This window comes from Bidens hawaiensis, unplaced genomic scaffold, assembly GCF_021521415.1.
Source record: "Bidens hawaiensis isolate Kalapana, Puna unplaced genomic scaffold, B.hawaiensis_p1.1 tig00037217_1, whole genome shotgun sequence".
Taxonomy (NCBI): Eukaryota; Viridiplantae; Streptophyta; class Magnoliopsida; order Asterales; family Asteraceae; genus Bidens; species Bidens hawaiensis.
Window position 1 is genome coordinate 47,490 of NW_027496491.1, and position 11,235 is coordinate 58,724.

Here is an 11,235-nt window from a genome sequence, read left to right on the forward strand (position 1 = left end):
AAATAAAAACATCAATAATAAACACGTAAAAAGTAGTCTTAAGAATAAATTAATATACATTATTATGAAGCTTTACTAAAGAAAATAAAAACATCATTTGCAAGGTTATATTTTTGCTACAAGCAACTATATGACCTAAAATAGTGATTTTTTAAGAAAAGATTCATTGAAGCTCAAAGTTGGATGTTCCATTTTGATAACTCACTTAAATTGGCAAGCAAAGACGTATGTAGTTAATAGCGCGTATTTTACAAGTTAACCGAGCTCACAAAGGGGGTGAAACATGCCTTCTCGGTTTAGTAACAGATCTTATCCAACAAACGCGACACGAAATCAACATTAATAATGCCAAAAAAACATCAAACATCATCTCACAAATATACACAAGCACACTTTCCCTTGATTACAACACAACCGGCAACAACTTTTACTTCAAGCTTTGAAGTTATCATGACGAAGAAGGTCGTGGCAACCTCTTTGCAATTTCCTGTGAAAGAAGCTCAGGTCAAATATACATAAGACTGGTCAACACGACAAATATCAATAAGCTTACTTGTCAACAAGAAACATATTCAAGTTAATTCAGTACCTCAAATAGCTGATTGATGTTGTCAGCTGTCTTTGCAGATGTTTCAATGAAGAACATCCCATTCTTTTCTGCATATTCACTTCCGTCCTTGGAACAAAACAAGCACGGCAATGTAAAACAAGGGCAATTTGGTCATTCTTATAATGATTAGTGGTCCAAATATGATTATAAATACTATACTATTGTGATAATAATCTATTTTTTTTTAATAAAATGATTTAGAAGGTTTAATGGGTTCAAGATACACTTTATATGACCTCCAGCCAATTTGGCCTGTATCATAGCTCCTAGGCCTTCAAACGAACCAAACATTTAGTGAATCGTTCATGAACCGTTCGGCAAGTTCATTATGTTCATTTAGTTAAATGAACGAACATGAACACATGTCCCGTTTGTTCATTTATGTTCTTGAATGTCCGACTAGGTTAGTTCATTTACACTCGCTCACTTAAATTTGTTTCTCTGTCCGTTCGCTTATGTTCGTTAGTTTAGGTTTGTTTAAGTTCTGCACGTTTACGTTCGTCTATATATTCATTTAAGTTTCTTAGGCCTGTTACAGTTTAGTCTAGTTTTATTAACTTTAGGCCCAACAAATTGATATTTGTTCATTTATGTTCGTTTACGTTCATGAACCGTTCGTTTATACTATTAGCGAACGAACATAAACAAACCAGAGAACATTCATTTCTCTTAGCAAACGAACACAAACAAAAAGCTCAATATGTTTAATTCTCTGTGTTTGATCGCTTGCTCAGTAAGTTAAAGTTAAGCTAACAACACAAAGACACCTGTTCGTGTTTGTTCGGTTCGTTTACATGCCTAATGTTTCCTTTTAAACCAATGTTTTTATACATTTAACCAATTAGAGATAAAAACAAAGCCTGAATCGACCCATTCAATTCAAATAATCCATGAAATGAAAGCATGTTTCTTACTTGAACCGACACCTCCCGATTATCTTGAAGATCAGCCTTGTTACCAACTAAAGCCAACACAATATCAGGGCTCCCATGTTTTTGTAGTTCCTATGTAACACGATCTTTATTATATCACATTTATGAAAACTGTTACAAAATGAACAAATAGTTTAAAAGAACTAATAAATAAACCTTGACCCAATATTGAGCTTTATGAAATGAGTGAGGATTAGTTATATCATATACAACAACTCCAACAGCTGCACCTCGGTAATAAAGTGGGGCCAGTGCTGCATATCTGTACAATAAACAATGAAAATTAAGTTTTATCATGTTAAAGTAGTATAATATGACCATAATAAAAAAGTATTTAATCTTGTAATGTTACCTCTCTTGGCCAGCAGTATCCCAAATTTCAAATTTAACTGTTGTTGAGTCTTGTAAAGCTATTGTTTGTGACAAGAATGAAGCTCCAACTGTCACCTGAAATAATAACAAATAAATGGTAAACGTAAGTAAATCCACTTGATGATTATTTTGGCATGAATTCATGGTAGCCTACAGAAGATTTACCTGTTATTTAAAGTAGCAGATAATATAAAAACTTTATAATCAATCTTAATTTTTCTTAAGTGAAAAGGAATAATATTATAGAAACCTTGGATGTTGGATCAAACTGACCACGGACGAAGCGAAGAACAATGCAGCTTTTTCCAACACCAGAGTCGCCTAATAGCACCAGCTGTAAATTAAATAAAAAAGGTGGTGTTGATAAATTCGTAGTGTGGATAAAATCATTGAATAAAAGAGCAAACAAACATGCCCAGTCAAAAAGAGTAAACATTAATTTAAAGTTACACGTACTACATTAAAGTTAATCCCGCATTATTGCTGACAATTCATTGATGCAAGGTTATATTAGGAAAACATTATACTTCACAAGTTGTGAATGAATTATGCCTACTATGATTCCCATTTAACCGTTTTCTTTTTCTGTTATCATCTAAACTGATCATGACTATAAGTTATCGAATATTCAGCTGAAATAGTAAGAGATCTCGATACAAGACTTATTTCAGCAAGCAGCACACTACTTTCATTTAGTCAATTAAACTCTGTTCAAAATGTAACATCATTTTAATGGTAATGAAATTAGTTTTTTTTTTTTTTTTTGGAAGGATTTTACACTGAATGAAGCATAGCTAGTATAGACAGATTTGAGAGTTGCAATTTCCATTTTACACAGAGGTTAGTAAAGAACTTCCATTATAGAAAATCACCCAGGAAAAGGCCTCAAAAGACATAAATCATAAAGCTGCATCATGTTAATGTTTTCACATTAAGCTTCATCATGCTAAAAATAATTGATATAAGATAGACCATGAAGAATTATGGTGCATTTGCAAAAGACACGAATCAAGTTTCATGTAACTCGCTTGTAACTCTTCAGGTAAGTAGGAATATTCAATATTATGTGTGATACAAGACGGACAGACAGACAGACGTAAGTGTATTTTAGGAAAGAATACTTTTGTGAGATCTGCAACATCCAATACCCAACACCTATATCTTTACTTAAAAAAAATACTTCTTTTGGGCGTTAGGGACTATAAAATACAGAGTAAAGATAATCAATAAGTATCCTGGATAAATTCATGGAATCGTGTACAAGTGCACTTCCTATAAAAAAATATTATTCCAGTCCTTTATTGCCACTGGGATAATTCAGGATATAGGCATAAAACGTTGAGCAAACTGTAATCTCCGAAAGTCATGAATGCTGGTTAACGAATCATTGTGTTTATTACAGTTTTACTCATCAGGGATGATGAAGCTTGGATGGCTAGCCTAAACAAGCTAACGTTGACTTGACTAGTTTCATGCAAATCAGTGCTTATGCTAATCAACATTTCAACACCTACCCTGATCACCGACTAGACCGTCACCATATAAGTTAACCAACGATGGTCCTCTTCGCAAAGCATCTACGCAGACCATGCTTCAAAATTTCAGTTAAGTTTATAAAACTCACACCTCCTAACTTGTATTACAAACTCAACTTAAAAGCCCTTTGCTCTCATTCTATAACTCTAATCACACTAAAACCACCAACTGGTTCCTGGTTTTGTGTGAGGTTGTGAGAGAATTAGAGCATCGGTCCATGAAACAACTAACTTGTTGCCTGCTTCCGTTTCCGTTTCGATGTAAACACTACTTTGTATTTATTAAAATGACAATTATTATGATATGAAACTGTAAGAAAGCAGGTACCTTAACACGTAGATTTCTGGCATCTGCAGAATCAGCAGCAGCAGGCGGGTTAAGTCCACCTATCCGACCGCCACTCCTATCTGCAATAATCAATACAAGGAGACGTAATCAACAAGAATAAAAAGAAAATTCAAAGTTTGACTGGATCAATTAATCAATTGAATGAGTAAAACCCAAACCCTAAATTAATCAATACCTGGAAGGGAGGAGGAACAACCCATGTTTTGATGGTATGTAGTGTATATGTGTTGGTGTTTCTACACCTGATTGTCTGTTGTTGCTTGCCTTCAGCTCTTGGTTGTCTTTGATGGTTTTTAATCTCTGTAAGTACTTATTAGAGTTTTGGTATTTTTTAATCATACCATAAAATCCTAAGTTGTATACGTATTAGAAAAAGGAGAAAAAGGGGTGTTAACCGGCCTTCTAGTTCAACGACATGTGATGATGGTTAAGACTTAGGATTATTAAAGTCTCAGGTTTAAAAAATGGTTTAAGAAGATTTTTCGACGGTAAAAATATACAAAAATTCATAATGTGCATTTAAGATTTTGTTTGTCCACTCCACTCTATTATAAATGTTGTATCTTATACCATTTCTTTACACTTTTTCTCCTCCTTTTTTTAGCTGCTTTTAATTATATAATCTTGAATCTATTGCAATTGTGTGATGCGTATGAACGATCTACATATATTTTATCAAGGTGATGGCATGAAGGTATGCTACATTACAAGTAGTTTAGAATGCACTATTGTGATTATACAGTTTGTTCGTGCGTCAGACTTGGACAACTTAGATGTACCCTTGTAACGAATTGGACGCACTGCTGTAACGAGGTAGATGCATTGTCATACCGAGTTATACAATATAGATGCACTATTGTAATGAGTTAGACACACTATTATAATTGTACGGTTCATTTATGTGTGAAATCTAGACAAATTTGATGCACAACTGTAAAGATAGACACACAATTGTAGCTAATTAATCAGACACATCATTAAAAGATTTTATTATTTCATATTATATTACTTAAATTACAAGCACACACAAATACGAAATACCAATGTAAAACTCTATAACTTGTGAGAATGAATCGGACCATTAATGTGGATGAAATGGTATAAAAGTAACCAATAGTTATACTCGTTTTACTTAATGATAAATTATTTCTTCTCTTACCTCTATCTCCTAGGCCATTAACACAGTATTTCGCTTTATCGGTTTTTCTCAACATGTTTTTTTTTATCCATAGAACGCCGAAGATGTAGTGTTGTTTACCGAAATCTGAGTCTTCCTTTAAAAAATATGATGTATTTTTTTTGTTATACTTTCAATTTGTATCAAAAAAAATATTATGCTTACATGTTTATGTCATTATGTGTATCTTTTGTATATGGGTCTTATGCTTATAAATGGGAGCTTAATGGACTAAGACTAAGATGCAAAAAGGATAGTTGGGCAATGATATGGGTTTATGGTTCAGTTGGATTGGGCTGACTATATTTGTGTGATGGGCCACAACTTAATAACAGATCTTCTTTTGATTCATTTGTTTTTTAACTAGTTACCAAAACACATAATTCGCTTTTCTCGTTCTTCATCTTCTACGTGTTTTTTGGTGGGTTTCAACATTCATGATGAAACTCCTCTTAATAGCAGTCGTTTTTTGTGCAACTGATGTTTGTTTCATTAGTTAGTTTCGAGAATTTTATTTGTTGATTGAATCTGTAATTCGTAATATACCATTTGTATATGTTGATTCTTGTTAATTGGCGGGTTTGGGGTTATACAGTTTAATTTACTGTTTGTGACTCTTCCTATACCCGAACACCATATCACCCAACCCAATATACTGTTTGTGATTCGTTCAGCCGGGTTAATCGAGTATGGTTAATTTCAACACCCCTAGATATATTTGATAATTACAGGACTTGTGTATGAAAATCACTCAAGTCACAACTACACATAAAAAATGCAACCTATATACATTATTACATAGCCTTATATTCATACTCATATAGCATTGACGTACAACAAAATAAACTTTTTAACACCCATTTTTAAATATATTATTAATATTATATTTAAATTAAAGATAACAAAACGGATTGATTTTATAGTCCAAGTTTAAAAAATACATGAACTATTTAAAAATTATATGCGTTGATAAGCTATTTACAATTTTGCCACCTGATTTAATTGAATGTATGTTTCATCAAATACTTTGGATTAAAAAGTAGGGTCAAGTGTTCAACTAAACTAGCATGGAGGCCCAACTCTGTTCATAGCATCAAAATATCAATAATGGATATATCTTATATTCCAATGCTGCGTCATTGATTTTGATAGGCACAAAAGAACTTACAAATTTCTTACAAATTTACAAGCTAAACACCATGACATATAAATGAAACAAGTATACAATATATCTAAGCGTATGAAGTATTGACTTTCCTAAAATCAATAAGACTACACCTTCACATACATGTTTAGTTATAATATTTTAGTGTACGTATAATTCTGTATATCTATACATAGTAGCAATTCTTCAGTACAAGTGATCTTATGGTTTGGGTGCAATAGTCGAACATATGCCACTCGCGCTAAGAGTTTGATATATTATATATCGGCTAGGACCCGAACTGTGCCGAATTCCTTTAGGCAAGCAACCATCTACTCCTTGTCCTTGATTTGTCGCGCTTGTTTTAGGCTTGTATATAACACTTTCACCTTTTTCTTCCAACGGCCTTAGGGCGGCAACACCACAGAAAGTGGTACCACCACCGTCAAGTGTGGCGGTTGGAGGAGTTAAGAGACGGAGGAGGAGAAGCATTGCCACAATGAAGCAAGTAAATCTAGCCATTTTGCGTTTGAAGTTGGCAAAGGATAGTTATGTTCTTAAATAGGGTGGCAAGGAAACCAGCTCATAGCATACCATGCAAAGTGCAAAGTTTCACCCGTGATTCTTTTTAATGTGTCCTAAGTTTCTTGGTCAATTAAAATAACTCCACCTCTTTCCTTATCTCCATTTTTCATATCTAAAAAGTAAGGTTAATTAATACACAAATGTAATATGGGCCGAGTTGATCGGCCTATCTTTCTATAGGATTTCTAAAGAGCACACAAAATACATATAAATTATAATAAAAATAAAATTATTAAGTGTATACTATCTTTGCGTTTAGTGTTAACACCTAAAAAAACAACTTAAGCTCTAAGACTTGAAGGTCCCTTGAATACATAGGCTCAGAGCTTCAACTTATTCTTTTTTATATAGTCGAACTCTAAATGATAGATAAAATAAAAACAAATCATTGAAATCATATATACATGTTAAAATGTCGCCAAGTTAAGCTTTAAGAACTGAAGGTCCCTTGAATACATGGGTTCAAAGCTTCAACTTATTCTTTTTTATACCGTCGAACTCTAAATAATAGATAAGAAAAAGAAACAATCATTGAAATCATATGTACATGTTAAAAAGTACTTAGACCATCGCCAATGCACTAGCTGTTGAGTGCAATTGGCCTAGGTTGATGGATCCGTAAAGCTTGTGTTGGACAAAATCACTCATAAGGAAGGGTGTCCCACATCTCCAAGAGCGGTGAAGGTCAGGTAATTAATTTTTCTTTTGTATTTTCTCTAGTTTAACTTAAATACATTAATTAATGACTTCTACTTGAGGTGTTTTAATGATTTGTCTATCACACTATTTTTTATACAATATACCTTTATATAACTTATTATAGTTACATTGTTTGTTATAGTAAGTTAATTAATTTATATAAAGAAATTGATTTAATATAAAAAAAATAAAACATTAAAAACTAAGCATTGATAAGTATGTGTTGAATTGAAGAGAAAATAAATGCTTTTATGGAGTTTATAAAAATATAATATAGCAGCTCACTAGTTAGTTGAACATGTTTGTAATTGCATTTAAGCGTCGATATAGGTTTCGAAGTTTAATAGAATGAACTACTATAATCAAAGGCCTTGGCCTCTCCGAACCAATGTGTTATTTTCCAAAGGGTGATGGTTAAAGCCTTGTTATTTGGAGTAGATTAGAGCTAGATTTGCCCAAAGAAAAGAACGAAGGATAGGACACGTTTTGGTCTTTGATTGGGCAATCTTTTCGACTGAAAGATTTGAGTAGGATTATAATCAGAATCTGTAACGGATAGGATATTTAGTTGGGTGACTTTCAGGACTTTGAAAGTCAAATGTTAACAAGGACACCTGTTGAACGGTGATTGGGACACGTATTGCCGTAGTTTATGTTCCTTCCAACCTAAAAGTGCGGGATTTTGTAGGTAAGCCGGTGGCATTAAGAGTTTGCAACGTGTATCACTTTGGAAGATCATAAAAACGAGTTTATCTCAACCACCGGTTCTCCACATACGCAAAACTCGTAGAATCAATGAGTCATCTTCGAATCAAATACTATCAAAGTCAAGTCCAGAAATATTATTAAATCCACTAAACTTTATGTTCGATAAGAGTTTGATTAATTCAAAATTTTATAATCTTGATTTAATTTGGCGATTATCCACAATGACCTGGTACCAAATTGCAGCATATGTTTATGCTATCTATCATCCATGTTCACACGTCTCATGCATCTTGCAATTTCTATTAGCATGTTTCCTTACTGTAATTTAGGAGTAGTGGATTAGTGTTTTGTGTTTGTTGGCCCCCTAACACCATCTAACTCAAAGAATGGATTTGTTCTTGATAAACGATCAAGACTGGTGCTGAGAAATCAAACGATCAAACAAATAATATAAAGATAATATGGATAGTGAACGACTCCTTGATCGGTAATAAAACATGACATATAATAAACAAACCGATCCCACTCAGGGTGAGCTCCCTTTGGGTGGTTGATTACATCATAGAAAAACCCACATAAAACTAACAAATGTTCCCTATTTATTGATAAAGACAACTATTCTAGAACTTCTCCCCGTTGAAGATAAACATGTGCATTGAAGCCCTCGTTTCGAATCCGGATTACTCACCGACTTTAATTAATCGCTTGACCAAAAATATTTAATGAATTCTGCCTCATTGATATCGCAAGTCACAATTTTTGACATTACAATCACCCCTTGACTTATGATATCAATTGTTTAACGGTGTCACACATCTTCACGAGTCACCCGATAAAAACCGAAGCCGCTTTATTTCAATTCACATCCTCAAGGTATGACCAACCTATTTATATTCTTGAAGGAGTTCTCGCTTCTTTATCCACCTCTCAGATCATAAGATATATAGGCATGAGATGATCTCGAATACCCACAAGTCGATTTTGGATTACTGGATTCAATGATCGAATGACAAAACTTATTATTTCCTCTTCAAATCCTAATCCAATTTGTTCGAAGTTCACCCCATGGATGAACTTCCCGAGCGTCTTGAAAATAATATAAATAACAAGCTTTGAACGCCCGGTCAAACAATGATGAAAACCCGATCAATTTTGACTTTCTTTTGGTTAACCCAAAAAATAAACATTTTCTAGTAAAAAAAGGTCAGGTTACCTTCAATCCCTTCTAAAAATTATAACTGACCCAAAGTAACTGATTCCAACAACCCAAAACAAAAGTAAGCAGCTGGTCCATCAAGGAATCCGGCCCATACCAGGTTTGATGAAAATCTAACCCAGCACAATAGCCCATGATAGGTAAGAAGGAGGCCCAACCCACAACAGGTTCAACATGTTGGACTAGGAAGTTTGTGGCCCACAAATAATGTTATAGCAAAAATGTTAATTACCAGATATGGTGAACAAGTGACATCAAAGTGATATTAGCAGCAACCCTAGCCACAACCAAAGTCTGCCGCCAGCAATAGATTCATCTTTTTCTTTTTTCTTTTTTCTTTTTTCTTTTGTTTTTGGGATTCAAGCCGATGAATATCAAACCCAGATTGACACCATTGATAAGCATATATATCTCAAACTTGAAGTTGTTATTCATCATATTAAACATAATACTAACCTCTTCATGTCAATACTGAGCAAAACGAACACCCATGTTCATCAATTTGAGGGTTATTTGCAAATATGACTTTCCACATACGAACACCCATGTTCTTCATAAAAACTTCACAAAAACCATAAAATGAACCTCGAAATCGGCATTGAATCTGGATCTATGACACGCGACGAACTTCGAGCACTTTTATTTCCAAAATCTTCAACCTTTATTTCCAAAGCTTCAACGGATCTTCAAAAACTTCAAGAAATTAACGTCTTGATTCGAGTAATCGTGGAATTAGAACTCAATATCGAGAACAAAGTTGAATCAATTGATTCAACCTGCTCTGATACCACTTGTAGGTCCCCCAACACCGGATCTAACACAACGAAGGTATTTGTTCTTGATAAACGATTGAGACGGGTGCGGTGAAATCAAATGATCGAACAAATAATATAAATATAATATGGATAGTGAACGACTCCATGATCGGTAGTAAAACATGACATATAATAAACGAACCAATCCCACCCAATGTGTGCTCCCATTGGATGGTTGATTACACAAAAGAAAAATGCATATAAAATTAACAAATGTTCCCTATTTATAGATAAAGACAACTATTCTAAAAGTTCTCCTTGTTGGAGATAAACTCATGCACCGAAGCTCTCGTTTCGGATCTGGATTACTCGTCGACTTTAATTAATCGCTTAACCAAAATATATTTAACAAATTCCGCGACATTGATATCGCAAGTCAGATTTTGGCTTTACAGTGTGTCACTCCCCAACCTAAGGCGGAAATGCCGGGGTGTGAGCCGATTGTTCACAGCTTAAAGGTACTATTGAAAATAAAATGACAATATCTATTAAATTAATTATTTCAGATTATAGTGCACAAATATTCATAACACAAACAAATAATCTAAAACAAATAATCCAAACAAAATTTAAATAAAGATAGTCTTCATTAAGTTCCCTATGGTCTTTTATAGACGCCCTTCATGTCAAACTTCAATTCAAAAGGCAACCTGCATATGCGTAGAAAATAAATAGAGTTTGTCAACAACACATGTTGAGTGAGATGATCACCAATTTTCATGAATGATAATATATATATATATATATAATATGATAAATGTTATGTAACATCCGCTTTTCTGAGAATTATAAATAACAGAAAGTTCTATAATTAACTGTGTGTCGTTAACTTAATTGGGTGTGTTAATGTTTGGATAATAAATGGAATTAGAAGTGTGAGTGGGTTGTGTTGGGCCTAGTTATTTGGTTTGTACTTAGTTTGTTTGTTTTGTTTGGGCTATGTATGTAAACCGAGATCCATTTGGATCTCGGTAGGCTTTTGGTTAGTATTGGGCTTGAGTGGTTAGTTCCCTATATATATAGAATGCATTGTATAGGGTTAGGGGTTGTTCATTCACTTGTTTTTTTGGCCGTCTAGTATCATAGACGAGTA

At 33.7% G+C, this 11,235-nt stretch overlaps 1 protein-coding gene across 1 annotated transcript; it reads right to left on the reverse strand.

The window, feature by feature from the left end:
* Positions 1-227: 227 nt before the first annotated feature.
* LOC143589094 (ras-related protein RABF1-like) lies at positions 228-3,998 on the reverse strand. The gene is made up of 8 exons (XM_077069946.1): positions 3,974-3,998; positions 3,778-3,857; positions 2,165-2,248; positions 1,895-1,989; positions 1,699-1,804; positions 1,525-1,614; positions 590-676; positions 228-487 (listed from the first exon to the last, which is right to left on the reverse strand). Exons 1-8 carry the CDS (start codon positions 3,996-3,998, stop codon positions 449-451), a joined length of 606 nt encoding a protein of 201 aa, XP_076926061.1. The 3' UTR covers positions 228-448.
* Between the last annotated feature and the right edge of the window lie 7,237 nt (positions 3,999-11,235).

What these genes read in the sequence shown, in the direction of transcription:
- LOC143589094 (XM_077069946.1), bottom strand. Translation starts at nt 3,998, where the DNA reads ATGGGTTGTTCCTCCTCCCTTCCAG. An exon ending in CCAGAAATCTACGTGTTAAG is followed by an intron (nt 2,249 to 3,777) that starts GTACCTGCTTTC and finishes TTTAATTTACAG; the next exon opens with CTGGTGCTATTAGGCGACTC. An exon ending in AAGCTCAATATTGGGTCAAG is followed by an intron (nt 1,615 to 1,698) that starts GTTTATTTATTA and finishes CGTGTTACATAG; the next exon opens with GAACTACAAAAACATGGGAG.